The sequence below is a fragment of the Erythrolamprus reginae genome, chromosome 1 (genome assembly GCF_031021105.1).
Source record: "Erythrolamprus reginae isolate rEryReg1 chromosome 1, rEryReg1.hap1, whole genome shotgun sequence".
NCBI lineage: Eukaryota > Metazoa > Chordata > Lepidosauria > Squamata > Dipsadidae > Erythrolamprus > Erythrolamprus reginae.
In genome coordinates this window covers 292,766,463-292,788,249 of record NC_091950.1, presented here as the reverse complement: position 1 = coordinate 292,788,249, position 21,787 = coordinate 292,766,463, and the positions used below count along the sequence as shown (strand labels likewise).

At 40.9% G+C, this 21,787-nt stretch overlaps 1 protein-coding gene across 1 annotated transcript; it reads left to right on the top strand.

The window, feature by feature from the left end:
* The first annotated feature begins 993 nt into the window (after positions 1-993).
* On the top strand, positions 994-19,060 carry COQ3 (coenzyme Q3, methyltransferase). The gene is made up of 7 exons (XM_070733254.1): positions 994-1,227; positions 4,493-4,598; positions 10,544-10,693; positions 12,626-12,725; positions 15,162-15,404; positions 15,859-16,018; positions 17,244-19,060. Exons 1-7 carry the CDS (start codon positions 1,110-1,112, stop codon positions 17,432-17,434), a joined length of 1,068 nt encoding a protein of 355 aa, XP_070589355.1. The 5' UTR covers positions 994-1,109; the 3' UTR covers positions 17,435-19,060.
* The last annotated feature ends 2,727 nt before the right edge of the window (positions 19,061-21,787 follow it).

Sequence of the window (21,787 nt, the reverse complement as noted above, 5' to 3'; positions counted from 1 at the left end):
CTTATGCACACCCCTTACAGACCTCTTAGGAATAGGATGACGTCAACTGTAGATAATCTAAGGTTAACGTTTTTGGGATTTGGGGAAGAAACCAGACTCAGGGTATTCCAGGCACTGATCACTCTGCTGCTGAAGTCCTGTTTTCTGCAGCCGAGTTTCGAGAGGTCAACATTAACTTTGAATCTATTTTGTGGGCGCTTGTTGTTGCGGTTGGAGCTGAAGTAGTGTCATTGACGTTAGAACATTGAATTATTTTATTGGCCAAGTGTGATTGGACACACAAGGAATTTGTCTTTGGTGCCTATGCTCTCAGTGTACTTAAAATATAGATTTGTCAAGAATCATGTGGTACAGCACTTAATGATTGTCATAGGGGTCAACTAAGCAATGAAGAAACAATAAAAATCTTAAGGATGCAAGCAACAAGTTACAGTCATACAGTCATAAGTGAGAGGAAATGGATGATAGGAATGATGAGAAAAAACTGGTAGTAATAACAGTGCAGTAACATTGTAGTAGATGATTTTATGAACTAGACTTGTATCAGATCAAAGGCGACCTAGCTCTAGGCCAGTGTTTCCCAACCTTGGCAACTTGAAGATATCTGGACTTCAACTCCCAGAATTCCCCAGCCAGCGAATGCTGGCTGGGGAATTCTGGGAGTTGAAGTCCAGATATCTTCAAGTTGCCAAGGTTGGGAAACACTGCTCTAGGCTTCCTAAACCCAAAATTTCAAATCTGGTGGAATAAATCTGATTGCGAGCACAGGAGTGGAGGACTCTTCTTGCTACGCTTAAACTTCTGGCGTCCGGCTCGCCTCCTAAACCGAAGTCCGGTTGAGGATTTGGAGGCCAGAAGAAAATCTTGCGAGGGTCTTCGGTCTTCACCCTCCTCGACAACCCGCCGGAGCGCTTCCAGCCTCCCACCTAAGCTGTATCGAGGAAGGTCAGGTCAAAAAAAGCGACGAAATATCTCCTCCCCGGAACTGGAGCTGAGGCGAGAAACGGCCGGGCCTATTGGCGAGCGGGAACCCGGAGGTGGAGCCGCGCTTGGCAAGAGCCAGCCCACCTTCCCTCTCCTCCGGGGTACCCGGGAAGCCGTCGTAGCTCATGGAGGGCTGGGCTAGGAGCTCGCTATGGGGGGCAAGGCGGCTGTGGGCTCCCCACGCCCACATGACGCGAAGCCACGTGGTGTGCGGGCGCCCCTTGAATCTCTGGGCATCGTCGGGTGAGTCCAAGACCTCTCCCCCCCCCGCCTCTTGAATCGGAGTGGCCCGGCCCTCGGCTGGGCAAATGCATGGAGATTTGGGATTGTTGGCCTTTAAAAGCCTTTGAATAATTTTTTTGGAAGAGGATGACAAAAAAAAACCCCCCTTCGACGAGTCTTTGGCAGCCTTGGCCGAGTTTACAGCCACCCGTGGGGGATTACGGGCGCTGATCTTCGGCCTGTCTTAAAAGCATCAATGGGGAAGGCTTTGTGAGGTATATTGGACTTAGGCGGTGGTCTTGTTTGCCTGTCTTTGGGCGCCGAGCTTTAAATAGAATGAAATCTTCCCTCCCCACTTTAACAAATCGAACATAGACTGCATCTGTTGCATTTCTGCCCAACTGCTTCTTCTTTTTTATTATTTGTTTATTTATTTTGTCCAATGCATGACCAATAAATGGTCAAAGCAATGGAAACTTCAGTTTAATGTTTCCAAATGTAAAATAATGCACTTGGGGAAAAGGAATCCTCAATCTGAGTATTGCATTGGCAGTTCTGTGTTAGCAAAAACTTCAGAAGAGAAGGATTTAGGGGTAGTGATTTCTGACAGTTTCAAAATGGGTGAGCAGTGTGGTCGGGCGGTAGGGAAAGCAAGTAGGATGCTTGGCTGCATAGCTAGAGGTATAACAAGCAGGTGAGGGAGATTGTGATCCCGCTGTATAGAGCGCTGGTGAGACCACATTTGGAATACTGTGTTCAGTTCTGGAGACCTCACCGACAAAAAGATATTGATAAAATTGAATGGGTCCAAAGACGGGCTACAAGAATGGTGGAAGGTTTTAAGCATAAAACGTATCAAGAAAGACTTCATGAACTCAATCTGTATAGTCTGGAGGACAGAAGGAAAAAAGGGGACATGATCGAAACATTTAAATATGTTAAAGGGTTAAATAAGGTCCAGGAGGGAAGTGTTTTTAATAGGAAAGTGAATACAAGAACAAGGGGACACAATCTGAAGTTAGTTGGGGGAAAGATCAAAAGCAACATGAGAAAATATTATTTTACTGAAAGAGTAGTAGATCCTTGGAACAAACCTCCAGCAGACATGGTTGATAAATCCACAGTAACTGAATTTAAACATGCCTGGGATAAACATATATCCATCCTAAGATAAAAGAGTAGTATAAGGGCAGACTAGATGGATCATGAGGTCTTTTTCTGCCGTCAGTCTTCTTCTATGTTTCTAATGCACAATAGTACACAATGAAGGTTATACAGGTTATAACTTGAGAAAAATATATTAGAGAAAGAATAGAAGTGAAAATTTAGGAGTAGAATAAGAGAATGGAAGGATATTATGAGGGTAGTAGAAGAAGAATAGAATAGAAGAATAGTAGATACGATATAGGAGAGATAATAGGACAGGGGATGGGAGGCACAGATAGAGCACTTATTTTGTCTGCTGCTTCTGCAAGTTATGCAGATCCGTTAGTTTTTGCAAACCCTCTTAACATAGTCACATCGTGGTATTTGGTTAAAAATGCCCATATTATTTCACAATTATTTCTCACCCTGAATAGAATTCTTTTATTGGCCAAGTGTGATTGGACACAGAAGGAATTTGTCTTTGGTGCATATGTTCTGAGTGTGCATAAAAGGAAAGCTACATTTGTCAAGAATCATGAGGCATAACACTTAATGATTGCCGTAGGGGTCAAATAAGAGTCTTCTGAGAGGGGCGGCATACAAATCTAATAAATTGAAATTGAATTGAAATAAGCATTCAGGAAACAATATTAATACAAATCTTAAGGTTGCAAGCAACAAGTTACAGTTATACAGTCATAAGTGGGAGGAAATGGGTGATAGGAATGATGAGAAAAAAACTAGTAGTAAGAGTAGTACAGACTTAGTAAATTAGTTTGACAGTATTAAGCGAATTATTTGTTTAGCAGAGTGATGGTGTTGGGGAAAAAACTGTTCTTGTGTCTAGTTGTCTTGGTGTGCAGTGCTCTGTTGCGACGTTTTGAGAGTAGGAGTTGAAACAGTTTATGTCCAGGATGTAAAGGATCAGTAAATGTTTTCACAGCCCTCTTTTTGACTCTTTTTAAACTTATAAGAATGATAATATTCATACAGAATTGTGGTATTTTGGACTGTGATGTCAGATTGGAATAAAATTTCCACAAATTTGAACAGCTTTCCTTTTTACTTGCAGCCACAAGCAGGCAAAAATAATGCAGCCGTCATACAGAATTAAATTATTTAGTGATGGTGACACAAAAAGAAGAGAGACCCATCATTCCATTTTCAAATGAAGAAAAATGTCCTTACTTGTAAATATGGTCAGTCAGTCCAAATCCTTCAGGGAAGTATTTGGACTGATTGACCATGTTTATCATTACTAGCAGGTAAGAATTTAATCCGAGTGCTGCCTGACTTTTAGACCTCATGTAATCCTGCTATTAATGTCTTCTGCCAAAGCTAAATCTTCAGAACAGAGACCTCTTTATCCTGCTCAGTCAATGGTAGGGTTACATACCAGTAATAAATGAAATAGATTAAGATAAATGCATTTGCCTTTGGATATGACTTTTTACATCATTAATCTATACATCACTAGTTGATTAATTTTGTGCATGTACCTATGTACATACTTAAATATGTATGTAATACATTTGTAAATAAATAAATATTTTAATATTAGAAGTGAGGTGGAACTTGACCAAGAATACTAACCACTGTAGAAACAAACATGTTTTTGTGACATTAGGTGTAATATCAGGTTTCTTGATAATTTGTGTTCAAAAATACATTTAAAATTTAAAGTAAAAATAAAATTGGAATGCATATGAAGCAATGTGTTATGTATTAAGATAATCACTTCACAGTACCCATATTTAATCCTAAGATTTTTTGAATCCAGTATCCCATAAATGGAATTCCATTCTACTGTCCCCTCTGTATATGTCCTGTAAACATCTCTGCGGATCTCAGGGATGAATGGGAAATTGGGGAAAATAGGAATCTGGTTTGCTAATGGATTTTAGTTTGCCAATATTTATTATTGGAATTAATCTGTGGTCACAAACAAATCTATTATGGCTGTAACTAATGTGCCCTTAAAATTTATTAATTGGATTTCTATGCCGCCCCTCTCTAAGGACTCGGTGCGGCTCACAACATATAAAATATACAATACACATTAATCCCATCAACTACCGGTAATTAAAAAATCAAGAATGTTTCTTATAATCACTCTTTGGAAAATATTGCTTTTTGTCAGGTAATCGCAGAAGTCAACTTCATCAAATATTTCAAGAATCCTTTTGTATTAAAGTTCAATTAAACTATGGTGAACTTGTAAATTTGACCAAAGTGAGAAACAAAATGTAAGTATGGTATTTTGATTTACTGGTCATTATTCATAATTATTTTTATGGAAAATATGTTTCATAATGAATTATCACTTGTAAGAACATTCTAGTAAGAATGGCAATTCAAGCTCTTTTTAATAGTGTTCATATGTAGGAAATTATAGTGCACTAAACTAACGCCCTTTGGATGCACTGGGACTTCCAATTTTGGTCACTATGGGTGTAAAAAAAGATGTTGGAATTCCAGAAAGAGTGCAGAGAAGAGCAACAAAGATGATTAAGAGACTGGTGGCTAAAACATATAAAGAACGGTTACAGGAATTGGGTATATCTAATTTAATGAAAAGAAGGACTAGAACAGACATAGCAGTGTTCCAATATCTAAGGAGCTGGCAAAAAAAGAGAGGGTCAACCTATTTTCTAAAGCACTTGGAGGCAGGACAAGAAGTAATGGATGGAAATTATTAAAGAGAGAACCAACGTAGAATTAAGGAGAAAATGCCTGACAGAACGATCACTAAAATGACTTGTCTTCAGAAGTTGTGGGTGCTCCATCACTGGAGGTTTTAAAGAAGAGATTGTACAACCATTTGCATGAAATGGTATAGGGAAGTGATGGCGAATCTATGGCATGGGTGTCACAGGTGGCACGCGGAGCCACATCTGTTAGCACATGAGCCGTTGCCCTAGCTCAGCATGTGTGTGCTGCCCAGCTGATTTTTGGCTCCCACAAAGGCTCTGGGAAGGTGTTTTTGGCTTCCAGAGAGCCTCCAAGGGGATGGGGAGGGCGTTTCTACAACCCCCCAGCTCTAGGGAAGCCTTTGGAACATGGGGCGGGCGAAACACAATTCTACTGAGCGCACCAGAGGTTTGGAAGCAGGCCTTTTTTGGCCTCCAGGTGGTGGTGGAAGCTGTTTTTGCCTCCCCAGCACTGATCTTTGTAAGCTGCGCGCACGCGCTCCAAAATACCCCCCGCGCACCCTTTTCCTCGGTTGCACGCTCCCCATCCCCCTGCCAGCCCGCAGGGGGGGGGGCAGGCAGGGAGGCGCGGGCAGTAGAAGGGAGCCGTGGCCGCCCCTGCCTCTCCATGGTGCCTCCAGCCCCCTTGCGCTCCTGGCCTCTCAGCCCTGCCCCCCCCACCCGATCCGCCTCTCTTTCTCCTCTGCTGCAAGAGAGGCGGGGCCGGCATTCTCCGGAGGCTGGCGAAAGTGATTTACAATGTGGGGCGCACGGGCTGGCGCACGCTCTCCCCATCTCCCTGCCAGCCCACCCGGAACATTCAAAATAAGAAAACCCTTCACTCTTACTTTGAATGTTCAAAGTAGATGGGAGATGGGGAGAGAGCGCGCCGGCTGCCCCCGCCTGCCCGCCCGCCCGATCCGCCTCTCTTTCTCCTCCAGAGAACGCCTGCCCCGCCTCTCTTGCAGCGGAGGAGAAAGAGAGGCGGAGCGGGCGGGCGGGCGGGCGGGGGGCAGCTGGCGCGCGCTCTCCCCATCTCCCATCTACTTTGAACATTCAAAGTAAGAGCGAAGGGTTTTCTTATTTTGAATGTTCCGGGGGGCTGGCAGGGAGATGGGGAGAGCGCGCGCCGGCCTGCGCGCCCCACATTGTAAATCACTTTCGCCAGCCTCCGGAGAACGAGAGTGAGAGCGGCAGAGCAAGATAGAGAGAAAGAGAGAAAGAGAGAGAGAGAAAGAGGGGGAGAGAAAGAGATAGCAAGAGAGAGACAACGAGAGAGAAAGAGTGAGAGAAAGAAAACAAGAGAGGGAAAGTGAGAAAAAGAGAGAGAGCAAGAGGGGGAGAGATAGAGAAAGAGAGAGAAGGAAAGAAAGAAAGAAAGAGAGATGAGAGAGGAAGGAAGAGAGTGAGAGAGAGGAAGAAAGCAAGATAGAGAAGGAGAGAGAGAGAAAGAAAGAAAGAAATGAGGGAGGAAGGAAGAGAGTGAGAGAGAGGAAGAAAGCAAGATAGAGAAAGAGAGAGAGAAAGAAAGAAAGATGAGAGAGGAAGGAAGAGAGTGAGAGAGAGGAAGAAAGAGAGAGAGAAGAGTGGAAGGAAGAGAGAGAGAGAAATGATAGAAAAAATGAGAAAAAAAGAGAAATGAGAAAATGATTGAGGCAGAAAATGACAGGAAAGAGAGAGAAACAGAGAGAGAAGTGACTTGATTTAAAGCAGTGATTTTCAACCTTTTTTGAGCCGCGGCACATTTTTTACATTTACAGAATCCTGGGGCACACCACCAACCAAAATGACACAAATCTAATAAATAAATAAATAAATATACATACATACATGCATGCATACATACATACATACATACATACATACATACATACATACATACATACATACATACATATATACGCTGGTAAAAGCAAAAGCACTTTATAGTTTGAAAAATAAACACAGAGAAAAACCTGTTCTTCCCAACAGGCAGGCTATGAGGCTTCACAGCAAAGTCCTGACGGCCAGACAATACAGCAGACTTCTTGCTGGCACACACACCACTGTAGAGAATAAGCCCCCACGCCTTTTCCCCCAAGGTTTCAGCCTTCAAGGCCACAAGCCAGAATCAGAGACGCCAAAAATCACAGCCAGGTCCCAGGACTCCCAAAGATAATACTCCACAATACAGGAAGGGTGGGTCTGCCTTTTCAGCCTTTCTGGGGAGAACCACACCCAAACCCAGCTGTTACCTATTTAGGACTGGAAGTACCTGGCTAATTGTCCCCTTCGTTGTGCTGCTCTTCTCTGCCTGTAATCGATGATGGCTTGAGCATTGTCATCTAAGGACTCCAGGCTGCTTGCTGGGGAGAGCTCCACCCCGGGGGACTCTGGCTGTTCTCCCTCTCCCTCGGCCTGATATTCCTCCTCCCCTTCTGCCTGGGCCTCCTCCTCCTGTTCCTCATCCTCCCCCTCTGAGCAGGGAGCCGGCAGAGGTTCAGCCGTTCCCTGAGGAGCCTCAGACGGAATCACAACACATACATACATAAATAACCCCCTCATAAATACAATCCCATGTAACATCCCCTTATAAATACAGTCAATCATCAATCATCCCTCCTCAAATTTATACCACTGTCTCATTTCTGGGTACTTCTCCTGTCTTTCCCCCTTTTCTCTCTCATGTTTCTCATTTCTCTCTCTTCCTCCCTTTTTCCCTCATTCCTTCTCCCTCTCACTTCTCCTCTTTTTCCATCCCTGTCTCTCTCCCCCCCTTATGCGTGTGTGTGTGTATACACACTCGAACCATTTCCAAAACCAGTTGAGGGCTGGTTTTTTTTCTCTTTTATTCTTTTCAAAAACAGGTGTGGGCTGGGTTTTTTTTCTTATTATTTGGGTGCTTTTTACCATATGCTTCAAGAATCACCTCTCTCTCTCTCTCTTTTGTTTCTCTCTCCTCTCATTCTCTGCCTCAATCATTTTATCATTTCTCCTTTTTTCTCCCCTTTTTGTTCTCATTTCTCTCTCTCCTTTCCTCTCCCTATCTGTCTCTCTTGCTTTCTCTCTCTCTTGCTATCTCTCTTTTTCTCTCTTGCTTTCCTTCTCTCTCTCTCTCGTTCTCTCTTTTATTTTCTCTCTCTCTTGTTCTTTCTCTCTCATGCTTTCTCTCTCTTGTTCTTTCTCTCTATCTTTTGCTCTCTCTTGTTCTCTCTCTTATTTTCCTTTTCTCTCTCTCAAGCTTTCTCTCTCTTGTTCTTTCTCTCTCTGTTGCTCTCTCGTTCTCTCTTATTTTCTTTCTCACTCTCTCTCTTGTTCTCTCTCTTGTTCTCTCTCTTATTTTCTTCCTCTCTCTCTCATGCTTTCTCTCTCTTGTTCTCTCTCTCTCTCTGTTGCTCTCTCTCATTCTCTCTCTTATTTTCTTTCTCTCTCTCTCTCTGTTGCTCTCTCCTCTCTTATTTTCTTTCTCTCTCTCTCTTGTTCTCTCTCTTTTTCTCTCTCATTTTCTTTCTCTCTCATGCTTTCTCTCTTTTGTTCTCACTCTCTCTCTGTTGCTCTCTCTCTCTCGTTCTCTCTCTTCCTTTCTTCTCTGTGAAGGCCGGCGAAGGTTTTCCTTAGTTTGAATGTTCTGAGCAAGCTGGCAGGGGAATGGGAAGCAGCCCCTTTACTGACAGCCCGGGATGGGACTGTGAGAGGGGTGGCGTTCCCACAGCGCTCGGAGTGGCTAGAGGCCAGATCGCCAGCGCCGCTGCAGCCACCGCTGTGGGAGGAGCCGCGCCCCAAGAAAGCCAGAGAGAAGGACGGATCGGGCGGGCGGGGACAGCCGCAAGTGGAAGCCTCAGCCCTGGAGCTCCCACTTGCAGAAGCCGCCCCTCCCCCCGGCTATTGCCCGCCGCCCCCGCCGCCACTATTAGCGAGGAGAAGCCATGCGCGCGAGGGGGCCGACTTTCAAAACAACCTTTGCTGGCCTCCCGCGGGAGGGTGCCAATAGCAGTAGCGGCGGCGGGCAATAGCCAGGGCGGCTTCTGCAAGTGGGAGCTCCAGGGCTGAAGCTTCAGCCCTGAAGCTCCCACTTGCAGGAGCCGCCTCGCGGTACACCTGACCATGTTTCGCGGCACACCGGTTGAAAAACACTGATTTAAAGCATATGGTAAAAGCACTTAAATAATAACAGAAAAAAAAAACCTGAGTCCTCACCTGTTTTTATTAATAGTTTTGCTGGTAGTTTTACTTTTAATAGTAATGGATTTTGGGGTTTTTTAATTACTAGGTTCTTTTAATAAAAAAGAAGGGATTTTTTCCCTTGTTTGTTTGTTTGTTTGTTTGTTTGTTTATTTATTTATATACACACACACACACACACACACACACACACACACACACACACACTTCTATGCTGCCCAGTCCCCAAAAAAAGTTTAACTTCTTCCAACAAATCAAACATCACACTTGATAAAGACCATTACTTCCCCAGCATAGGTAAAAGTTCCCCCGCACATGCGGGCTAGTCATTTCCGGTTCTAGACGCAGTGCTCATCTCCGCTTTTAAGCCAAGAATCCAGTGCTATCCGAAGACTGGTGGCCATGGTCATCTGAATGGCATGATTAAATGCTGAAGGTGCATGGAGCGCTGTTATCTTCCCACCTCTTGCCTGCATTTTTTACATGCTTTCGAACTGCTAGGTTGGCAGAAGCTGCTAGCTTAGCTTAAGAGAGCACCTGGCTGCTAGGTTCTCCAGCATATGGACTGCCTATAGCATATAGATTCAAAGTTCCAACATCTGAAACTTGTTATAATTATATATTACATAATATATAGTTGTTATAATTATGAATAACAATATGTTATACATACTATGAGCAGGACATTAAGAAGTGTTTTGCTGGGCCTAACCAAAGTACCATCTAACCCAACAGAAGTTGGGCTGATGCTTTTTTGATGTTCAAAAACAGGGCATGAAGATCACCTGTTGTGCCTACTGATATTCAAACTCTCATTAATCATTTCTTGAATATGAAGATTCTATAAGCTAACATTAAGATTTAATTCTTGTTTGTTTACATCCTTTAAATTATTTAAGATAATGTATGTCACTACCTGTTGTAACACTACATGTATTAATTCATTATAGAGTGCCTAAAATATTGCCTCTTGTCCAACTATAGTTCCAAAATATTGTTTGAAAGATCAGCTTTTCTTTTGTTGTTTCCATTCTCTCATTCATATTTTTTATATATTTGTGTTATGTTGTTCAAAAATAAAAGCCCCAAACGCCTTAGCATTTTCTCAGAAATTACTCCCATGTCTAGAAGGAACATTAGTTCTTGCTGCAATCTAAATTTATCTACTTCTTCCACTTTTTGAATAGAATGAAAATTATAGTATTGAAATTATAGTATTGAAAATTACATACCTGTATGAGTTTGGCATATCCATGTTTTCCACAAACAAAGTTACCTGTTGTTTTGCACTTTACAATCATTTTTGCTAATTGTATTTGATCTGATGAAATTTTGTTTAGAAAATGTACAGGTCAACTATACAGCACTTGGCAAACAGTCGATCCAGAAGAACTTAGAAGATTCCAACGGCTTGCAAACAAGTGGTGGAATGAGGATGGAGAATATGCACCCCTGCATTCTATGAATGATCTTAGAGTTCCTTTTATTAGGTAATTTTTAAAAATACCTTGATATTTGAAAATGTTGTACGAGAAACAGTAAAAAAAAATTCTTACCATTAAATGGTTGCTTGTGTTCCTATCCTTAAACTAATACTTTGTTGAAGCACCTTTTGATTTTATGACAGCATTCAATCTACCAGCATGGCACATTTTGCCTTAAGAATCTTTGCCCATTCTTCCTTGCACAATTGTCAGATTGTGAGGGTACCTGTGCGCAGCTCTTTTTCTTGGCACCCCATCCATTTTCAATTAGATTCAAGTCTGGACTCTGGCTGGGCCATTCCAAAAGTTTGATCTTCTTATTTATTCATTCATTCATTCATTCATTCATTCATTCATTCATTCATTCATTCATTCAATTTTTATGCCACCCTTCTCCTTAGACTCAGGGCGGCTTACAACATGTTATCAATAGCACTTTTTTTAAACAGAGCTAGGCTATTGCCCCCACAATCCGGGTCCTCATTTTACCCACCTCGGAAGGATGGAAGGCTGAGTCAACTTTGAGCCGGTGATGAGATTTGAACCGCTGATCTTCAGATCTACAAGTCAGCTTCAGTGGCCTGCAGTACAGCACTCTACCTGCTGCGCCACCCCGGCTCATTCTGGTGAAGCCATCCCTTTGTTGGTTTGGAGATATTCTTTGGATACTTGTGGCATTGAAAGGTGAAATTCATCTTCCTCTTCAGAATTTTAGCAGCAGTCTGTAGACTTTGTACCCAAATTGACTGATTGGAACTGTTCCCAATTCACCTTGAGCAAAGCCATCATCATGCTTCACTGTGGGTATAGTATATTTTTGGTGATGCACAATGTTCTTTTTGCACCAAGCATACTTTTTGGAATTATGGTCAAAAAGCTCAAGCTGATTTCATCAGACCATAACACATTTTCTCACATGTTTTGTCATGTCTGATGTAGGTTTTTGCAAAATGTAGCTAGGCTTGGATGTTTTTCTTTGTAAGTGAAGATTTCCGTATTGCAACTTATTTCATACAAAGACTACGGGAGATTGTTGTCTCATTTAGTATGCAATCAGTATTTGCAAGAAATTCCTGCAGCTCCTTTAATGTTGCTGTAGATCTTTTGGCAGCCTTTCAGACAAGTTTTCTTCTATTTCATCAATTTGGAGGGACATACAGTTCTTGGTAATGTCACTGTTGTGCCATATTTTCTCCATTTGTTGATGACTATCTTCATCATCAACAAATGAAGTATATCCAGGGCTTTGGAGAGCTTTTTGTACTCTTCTCTGACTGATAACTTTAAACAATGAGATTGCATTGATGCTTTGTAAGCTCACTTTAATTGATGGTGGGTGTGTACTGATTACTATTTAACATCAGTTTGAGTGTGATTGGTTAATTCTAAACACAACCACACTCCTATTATAAGATGATGTACACAATGCACACATATGCAATTTTTCCCTTGAAAAGATTTGTTTGTTTTTAAATGAATTGTACATCTTATATGGAAGGTGAAAACAATTCTAAAGTGATATATTTAGGTATAATTTTTTTAAAAATATCTCAAAAACCTCCCATTTTAGTAGGGATGCGTAGAGTTTATATCCATTGTACAATTAATGGTAAATTAAACAAGTAGTACAATTTCCTATACATATCAACTTATGTCAGTTCCTGAATTTTACCGTCACCGTTTGCAAGATGGTGACAATATTAATTAGGGAGTATTTTAATCTCTTACAGTTATTTTTCTGAGTAAATATTGCTTCTGGAGGTATGTGGTGGTAAATATTGTAATAATGTTTATTGAAAACAAAGGTGTTGACAATAAATTGATTTTTCTCTTTATGGCACTTTAAAAGAATAAAGTGTTGCAGTTGTGGTAATAGGCAAGACTCTTTTGTTTTGTTTTGTTTTAATTAAATTGTATTTGTTTTCTGTTTTGTGTAAGAGATACTATATTGAATATGAGAAATGACCACGAGCTAGGAAGCCCACTGTTTAACATGAAGATCCTAGATGTTGGCTGTGGTGGTGGACTACTTACTGAGGTAGTAATTACACATTTGATGATCACGACAAATGTCCTTCTGCATTTAATTAATAGGATGAAACAGCAAGCTTTTAAACATTTTTTTCTTTAAAACCCTGTTTAGCTAAAGTTAACTCTCCTTGAAACCACAAAGATACTTGCTTTCAGCATCATGGAAATTGCTTTCAAATTTAATCCAGATTACGTACTGTAGCTACCAAGAAACAGGCTACAAGTTTTATATTGCCATTTAGCGCAGGAAGCCGATTATCTAGGTCCCCAGCAGTCTGGATTCAGGCCCGGCTACAGCACGGAAACTGCTTTGGTCGCATTGATGGATGATCTCTGGTGGGCCCGGGACAGAGGCTTGTCCTCTGTCCTGGTGCTTCTTGACCTCTCAGCGGCTTTCGATACCATCGACCATGGTATCCTTCTGCACCGGCTGGAGGGGTTGGGAGTGGGAGGCACTGTTCTTCAGTGGTTCTCCTCCTACATATCCGGTCGGTCGCAGTCGGTGTTAGTGGGGGGGTCAGAGGTCGACCTCGAGGTTACTCCTTTGTGGGGTGCCTCAGGGGTCGGTCCTATCCCCCTGCTATTTAATATCTACATGAAACCGCTGGGTGAGATCATCCAAGGGCATGGGGTGAGGTATCATCAGTACGCTGATGATACCCAGCTGTACATCTCCACCCCATGTCCAGTCAATGAAGCAGTGGAAGTGATGTGCCGGTGCCTGGAGGCTGTTGGGGTCTGGATGGGTGTCAACAGACTCAAACTCAACCCGGATAAGACGGAGTGACTGTGGGTTCTGCCTCCCAAGGACAATTCCATCTGTCCGTCCATAACCCCGGGGGGGGGGAATTATTGACCCCCTCAGAGAGGGTCCGCAACTTGGGTGTCCTCCTCGATCCACAGCTCACATTAGAGAAACATCTTTCAGCTGTAGCGAGGGGGGCGTTTGCCCAGGTTCGCCTGGTGCACCAGTTGCGGCCCTATCTGGACCGGGACTCACTGCTCACAGTCACTCATGCCCTCATCACCTCGAGGCTCGACTAGTGTAATGCTCTCTACATGGGACTACTTTTGAAAAGTGTTCGGAAACTTCAGATCGTGCAGAATGCAGCTGCGAGAGCAATCATGGGCCTCCCAAGGCATGCCCATGTTACACCAACACTCCGCAGTCTGCATTGGTTGCCGATCAATTTCCGGTCACAATTCAAAATGTTGGTTATGACCTATAAAGCCCTTCATGGCATTGGACCAGAATACCTCCGGGACCGCCTTCTGCCGCACGAATCCCAGCGACCGGTTAGGTCCCACAGAGTTGGCCTTCTCCGGGTCCCGTCGACTAAGCAATGTCGTTTGGTGGGACCCAAGAGAAGAGCCTTCTCTGTGGCGGCCCCGACCCTCTGGAACCAGCTCCCCCCAGATATCAGGGTTGCCCCCACCCTCCTTGCCTTTTGCAAGCTCCTTAAAACCCACCTCTGTCGTCAGGCATGGGGGAATTGAAATTTCCCTTCCCCCTAGGCTTATAGAATTTATATATGGTATGCTAGTATGTATGAGTGGTTCTTTAAATTGGGGTTTTTTAGATTGTCTTTTAATATTAGATTTGTTTACATTATCTTTTTATATTGTTGTTAGCCGCCCTGAGTCTTCGGAGAGGGGCGGCATACAAATCTAATAAATAATAATAATAATAATCCTTACCAGCCAGCAAAACACTTCATCAGGGGGTTGGGTAGCTGGTTACAGAGGGAACTCCACCATCTGCAGTAGGTTATTAAGATAGAAAGGAACCAAGGAGGGAGAGTATATGGCAAATGTTATGGGGATTTAATAGGTCTGTGCTTGTGAAGGTGTGCAGGCATTAGAATGACTCTATACAACGTGTGTGTTTTCTAACTCAGAAATTGTGCATCTGTTGGCTATGGTAGAATATTTCCAAAACACTACAGCATGGGATGTGGCTTTAAATCATTCTGCTTTATTGAAACTTCCGCCACATTTGCCATTACTCCATTTAAGTGATATTAAAATTTCAGTTTGGGGAAGATGTCCCTTTTTTTCTTCCAAAGCTTTAAAAGTGATATTAGTATACTTAAATACTGTAATTTCAATTTAATTATGATTATATATTTCTCATTTGATCAGTTACAAAATAAGACACAGAATTAGTCTAAGCTAAAGAAAATGAACCTGTGAAGCAGGTCTATGAAACATTTGATGGTGGGGGAGGGGGATTGTCAACATTTTAGGAGCACCCAACTTGAGGATAATCAATAAAATAGTTCCCTAACGAAATGTTAGGATTCATATTTTATTAGTGCAGTATTTATTTTTAGAGGGCAAGGAAGCATGAGCATTAAGTTAAGTAACTTTAACAATATTTACTAGTGATATGGAGACTCTTTCATAGTTTAATACAGGAAAAAATATATATTTATGCTGTTAGCCCCTAGCTAGACTGGGAGCTTCCGTTACCGGAATTGATCCTTTGGAAGAAAACATCCGGACAGCAGAACTGCATAAATCATATGATCCAGACCTTACCAAAAGGATTCAGTACAGAGCCTGTACACTGGAGGATATTGTGGAAGAGGGATCAGAAAAATTTGACATAGCTGTTGCCTCTGAAGTAGTCGAACATGTGGCTGATGTTGAAAAATTCATCAAATGCTTTAGTGAAGTATTAAAAGTAAGTTTTAAAATGATAATGATAAAGTAGATCTCAGTGCTATACTTTTTTTTTACTATAAAGATATTTTTTTTCTTTTCATTTTACTGGCTCATTGCTCTAAGATAAAATTTGGCTCATAGTATATTCTTTTTATCTAGACTGAATGCAATCGGGTATTCCCCTCATAGTATTATTCCCTGTCTATTCTGAAAATATTGATAAATAAATAAATAAATAAATAAATAGTGAATACGTATGAATTATATTATTTTATTTCATTTTGTACATTTCTCAATTTTTTCAGCTACATGACTTTTTTTTCAGTAGAGTTATCCATATGTACAGATGTCATTGACTTAAACTTTTTGTATTAACTTTTTTTAACCAGATCTTTTAATTATATTCTTTATATGCTTTTTATTGATAGTTGTATAAATAGCCAAGTTGCAAATTGTCTTTTGTTTTACATTAGCCCGAAGGTTCCCTCTTTATTACTACAATAAATAAAACTCAGCTCGCCTATGTTTTTGGCATTATCGTTGCTGAGAAATTACTGGGTATTGTTCCGCTGGGCACTCATGACTGGGAGAAATTCATCTCACCTGAAGAGTTAGAACGTCTTCTGGAATCAAGTAGGTATTATGTTTCAAGAAAGCAATCAATCATATGGCATCCTTTAAATATGGCTACTTGTTGACTTTGAATTATCTGTAGCAAAGATGTTGTGTAAAGAAAACACACTTCGGTTAGATGATTTTGAAAAATGAAAAGTTAATACTCTGGTAGTGCACCTTTGCTCAACCTGGTCTCTTGTAGCTCAGCCAATTCATTGTTACAGTAGCACTATTGGTTGAGAATTTAGGGAGTTGAAGTAATAGCACATCTGGATAATTCCAAGTTGAAGGCTAGTGTAACAGCAATTTAGTGCCTTCCTGATAAGTTGATCTGCAACTTTGATCATGACTGATTCATAGGAGACTTGAATAAAGCTGATTATTTTACAGAGGGGATTAAAAAAGGTTCCTTTGGCATGGACCTGCTTTTCTAAGGCATATTTCATTCCATATCAAACTTCTCTGATTCAATATTTTGCAATTTTAACTTCAGCTTCACTACTATTGCTACTAGTACTATTGCTGCTGCTACTATTACTTTTTGCATATATTCCCCATTGTATTCATGTTTGTGTTTCCATAATCCCTTCCTCTCCAATTTCTTCATTCTTCAGTGGGAGCAGGAAATAATTTTTTAAAAAGTCAGCATGCAGGAGATTTCCCCCCGAAATTGCTTGGGGTCCCCCCCCAGTACCCCAGGGTAGAGAGATTGGAGAGGAAGGGATTACAAAAGAGTAAGAGGATACACTGGACTGTTTGCATAGTGTACTTAAAACTCCCGGCACCAGATATTGCTTTCAATGTGGTTTCCCTACTGTCTGTTTACTTTCTCTCTCACTAGTGCATATAAATACAACATTAGTTCCCTTCCTGCTCTATCCCAATGCTAGGGTGATATTTGTGAAGGAGAGGGAAGCAGGATTTGGAAGCAGACAAAAGTCAGACATGTAAAACAGATTAGTCTTGTCACTTTCTTGATGGCTATCACAGCAGGCCCAATTGAGCTTTCCAAAAGGTGGAGGAGTTGAGAAGCACAGCCACGGTCACATGATTTCCCACTTAGTGACCTCTTCACTTAACAAAGCTGCTGGTCCCAATAGTACTTGATAAATGAGGACTACCTATGGTAATGTCACCATTGTGTCAGAATTATATTGCAGAAGCTTGGAGGCATTCAGTGTAAATGATAGCTTAAAAAAATAAATTGTCATCAATCTGTCCCCTTTCTTTTCCTTCCCTGCAGATGGTTTTTCAGTTAAGGTGGTCAAAGGCATGTTATACAACCCCCTTTTTGGATCCTGGAGTTGGACTGGAAACACTAGCATTAACTATGCACTCCATGCAATTAAATCAAGCATGCAAGAACAACTGGATCTGAAGGAAGCTTCCACAGAGCATCAACAAGCAGAAGCTAACATCAGAACTTCTAGCTAAGACAAAGTCCAAGAAGAACGGAAGAAGATATGATTAGCTATTAGAAAGGGGCAAGCAACCTTGTTTTCAAAGTGTTGGTTAAAGGATTTGCTGCCATCTCAGCATACATGGTAGATGAATTATTGTTCATAGTATCAGATATTTGTGGATAAACATTCTGTGCAACTTGCGGGAAGTCTGAAATGTCAGAATTATTGCTTTTAAGACTTTAGAATTATTAGGTTTTATTGCCATTTGTAAAATCATTACTCAAATTCAACAGGTGGCTTATTTTTAAACATAAAATCATACATATCACTAACTTGATTTTTTTTTCTGGGTTAACTTCATCTGAGCATGAGGTTACAGCTGTAAAGATACTGAAACCAAATTCTATGTAAAGACCAATTTTGGGCCCCCTAGAATTTGTAACTGGAAGTTCCAAGTTACCCATTTATTCAGATACTAGTAGGGGTGTCCAACTGGTGGCCCACAGAGCAGTTGTATAATGCGCATGCCAGGCCCACCCCGGCTCTGCAAAGGCAAAAAAATATCACAATATGTCACGATATGTCATGTGAGATGATCAAGTTTGATACATGTGCTATAAGGCCACCAGCTCAAATTCAAAAAATTCAGAAGGCCAGAAAAGTGATGTAAGTTAGTGGCTATCTGGAATCTGAAGCCCAAATCTGGTAATACTAATCAACAAGCCTCACTTGCCCTTTGTATCAGCCCCCGAAAACCCCCCACCTCTTTTTTTAAAAAGGGACATTGAAATGCTGCAGAAAGCACCTAGTCCCTATTATCATTGTTTCTAAAAATGCAATGGGAGCAAAATAGGTTTCATGCATTTAGTAATAAAAATAATGGGCAGCTGTTGATATGTCAGAAAAAAACAACTGAAATAAACAGCAGTAGTAGGGATTCTCCTTTGTGTGTGGTGAGATAAATGGGTGGTCTGCTAATTTGGTGCTTTGTTGTTGAGTTCCTATGTATATATGTAGGGATTTATGGATGAATTTCACAGAAGTCAGTTGCAAAAGTGTCCATGACAGGTTGTTGAGGTTTAAAATGCATGTGTTACCCAGAATGCTTTAGGGACAAATTGTGACTAGCTGGTTTATTGAACGATACAATAGTTTTTAAACAGGTTTTAATAAATAAATCAAACTTGAGTTCACATACCATGCTAAGATAAAAAACAAAGATAACATGGTTTAGTGTGATATATGAGTCTGATTCTGTTACAGCATTAGTTCATGGCATTGATGCACATAAAGAGCCTATTTACATTCTTTGATGTAGAAAAACAGAACAAGGGAATTGTGTGAATTGTCTATTGGGAATATAAATCATGTTTTATCAGACTTTCTTCCCTACACAGAGATTTTCTAGGTGTTAGAAAGTAACCTTTACTTTTTCTATCTGTTTCAGTAACTATATGCTTTGTGGTGGAAGGTAGTAATGGAGTGTAAAATGAGGAAATTTGGGATGGTAGGAGGGAGGAGATGATCGTAACTGGTGGGAGATGATCATAGCTTGCATCTTTGAATGTATGGTTACTTTATGGGCAGAAATTATGACACCAGCAAATAGATACTGACGTTCGGACTTGCATCATTAAAAAAATACTTTTGAAGTGTTCAGTGTCTAGGTTTTGCCACTGTTTTCATCTTCACATTGTATCTTGGCTACAAAAGTGTTCGGAATCTATCTATCTATCTATCTATCTAATCTAATCTAATCTAATCTAATCTAATCTAATCTAATCTAATCTAATCTAATCTATTCGACTTCTATGCCACCCAATCCCGAAGGACTCAGGGCAGTTTACAACAGTGGTACAAATATAAGAATAAATACAAAACAATAAAAGAAGTCGAATAGCTACCTGAGGTTAAAACATAACAAACTATTATTGTTGGATTTTATTATTTTGTTGGATGTTGATGTCCTACTTTAAGAAACATGGGCTGCAAAATACACTGCACAACAGATGAAGCATATTTTGTATTGAAGTGACATTAATTACCGACCACTTCAAAAATGTTTTGAAACAGAAATAGTTAAGGTGTAGTGTTAGAAGAGCTAAGATCTGCATTGCACGTATCATGTTTAAGAATAATCCACAAACATTTTAAGCATTAGCAAGCATAAATATTTTATATGAGGTTATGATAGAGCCATTGATGCCAAATAGTTAAGACTAATGGTCCTCTTTCTATATATGGCAACAAAAAGACAATGACAGTACTATACTTCAGTAGTTGTTTGCAAGGAAAAACTATTTGCCAAGTTTAATTTATTCAGTGAACTCCAAGTTACCATATTCTATTTCTTGAATGGAGACTTTTACAATGTCCTCTGCTCTGACCTGTTAAAGCACTTAAACTCCTGCATCAAAAAGATCTCATTCCTTTCCAAAAGCTGTCTTCAACAATGATATCCAGAAACTGATTTTGGAGAAGGCTCATGAATATTACTTGGACAGCAAAGATGACTAACAAGCAAGTACCAGAGCGCATAATACTAGATATGTCATTGGAAGGCATAATCACAAATCTGCATCTCGCTTATTTCGGCTATGTCACACAGAAGAATTCACTGGAGAAAGTAATTATGTTAGGAAAAGTAAGTGTAAAAGGAAACTAGGCCCCCAAAGAACATGGTAGATGGACACTATCAAAGATGATACCAACCAGAGCACAGAACAACTCAAAAGATGTAGTGGAAGATGTGGAGAGACCTTAGAATTGCCAAGACTAGGACACAACTGAAAGGATAACAATATTATCACCATCATAATTTATATTTTAAAAATAGCAGTCCAGGGAATGAGCAGTTAAAGCCCTTTCTGCTTCTTCCCTAAATAGATTAGCTTTTACGATTTATGTATGTGAGGAAGAATGAAGAGGAACTAAAGAGCCTCTTGATGTAGGTAAAGAAGGAGAATGCAAAAGTTGGCTTGAAACTCAACATTAAGAAAAGTAAGTTCATGGCATCCGGCCCTCTCAATTCATGGCAAATAGATGGGGAAGAAATGGAGGTAGTGACAGATTTTCTTTTCCTGGGCTCCAAGATCATTGCAGATGGGGACTACAGCCAGGAAATTAGACATCTGTTCCTGCACATGCTTCTGCGCATGTGCAAAAGCGTTCCGGGTGGATAGGCTAAGCCTCCCACTACTGCCACTAACCATTCTAAGAACCGGGCCAAACCGGTTGGTGGCTGGATGGAGTCACTGAAGCACTTGACGTAAACTTAAATGGACTCTGGGAGATAGTAGAGAACAGGAAGGCCTGGAGGAACACAGTCCATCAACTAGCGATGGATCGGACACTACTTCTCAATTAACAACAAATGTATTTGCTAGGTAAATAAATCTCCTCCTCCACTCCTGTTTAGAACACTTAAGCTTACACAAAGGTACTAGCAGAGACAGGCCATTTATTGATTTATAGCTTCTTGTAGAATCTATGATTATACTAAATTAATGAGGTTAGGACAGCTTTCTATCATCTCAGTAATGGCTAAATATTAGCAAATCCTTTAAGTCAGTGGTCCCCAACCTTTGCGGCTTGGTGGCGTGGCTGGGGGGAGGGAAGAGGGGAACTGGGCCGCATAAGCATGGTGCTTTTGGCATCTGAGAAAAAAAAGGTTCACAATCAGTTTTAATTTTTAGTTTAGAAACATAGAAACACCGAAGATTGATGGCAGAAAAAAACCTCATGGTTCATCTAATCTGCCATTATATTATTTCCTGTATTTTATCTTAGCATGGGTATATGTTTATCCCAGGCATGTTTAAATTCAGTTACTGTTTAGTTTTATTGGATTTATATGCTGCCCCTCTCCGAGGACTCGGGGCAGCTTAGAACGTATGAAAAAGACAATGTACATGGAGATCCAATAAATTAAAATTAAGAATTCAATCAACACACCCACAATACATTAATGGCCAGGGGACAAAATCTAATGACCCCAAGATGACGGCATAGGTGAGTCTTTAGACTTTTACTAGAAAGGCGAGGAGGGTGGAGGCAGTACGTCTCTGGGGGGAGCTGGTTCCAGAGCGGGGGAGCTCCCACAGAGAAGGCAGTAGGGAAAGCAAGTAGAATGCTTGGCTGCATAGCTAGAGGTATAACAAGCAGGAAGAGGGAGATTGTGATCCCACTGTATAGAGCGCTGGTGAGATCATATTTGGAATACTGTGTTCAGTTCTGGAGACCTCCCCTACAAAAAGATATTGATAAAATTGAACGGATTCAAAGACGAGTTACAAAAATGGTGGAAGGTCTTAAGCATAAAACATATCAGGAAAGACTTAATGAACTCAATCTGTATAGTCTGGAGGACAGAAGGGAAAGGTGG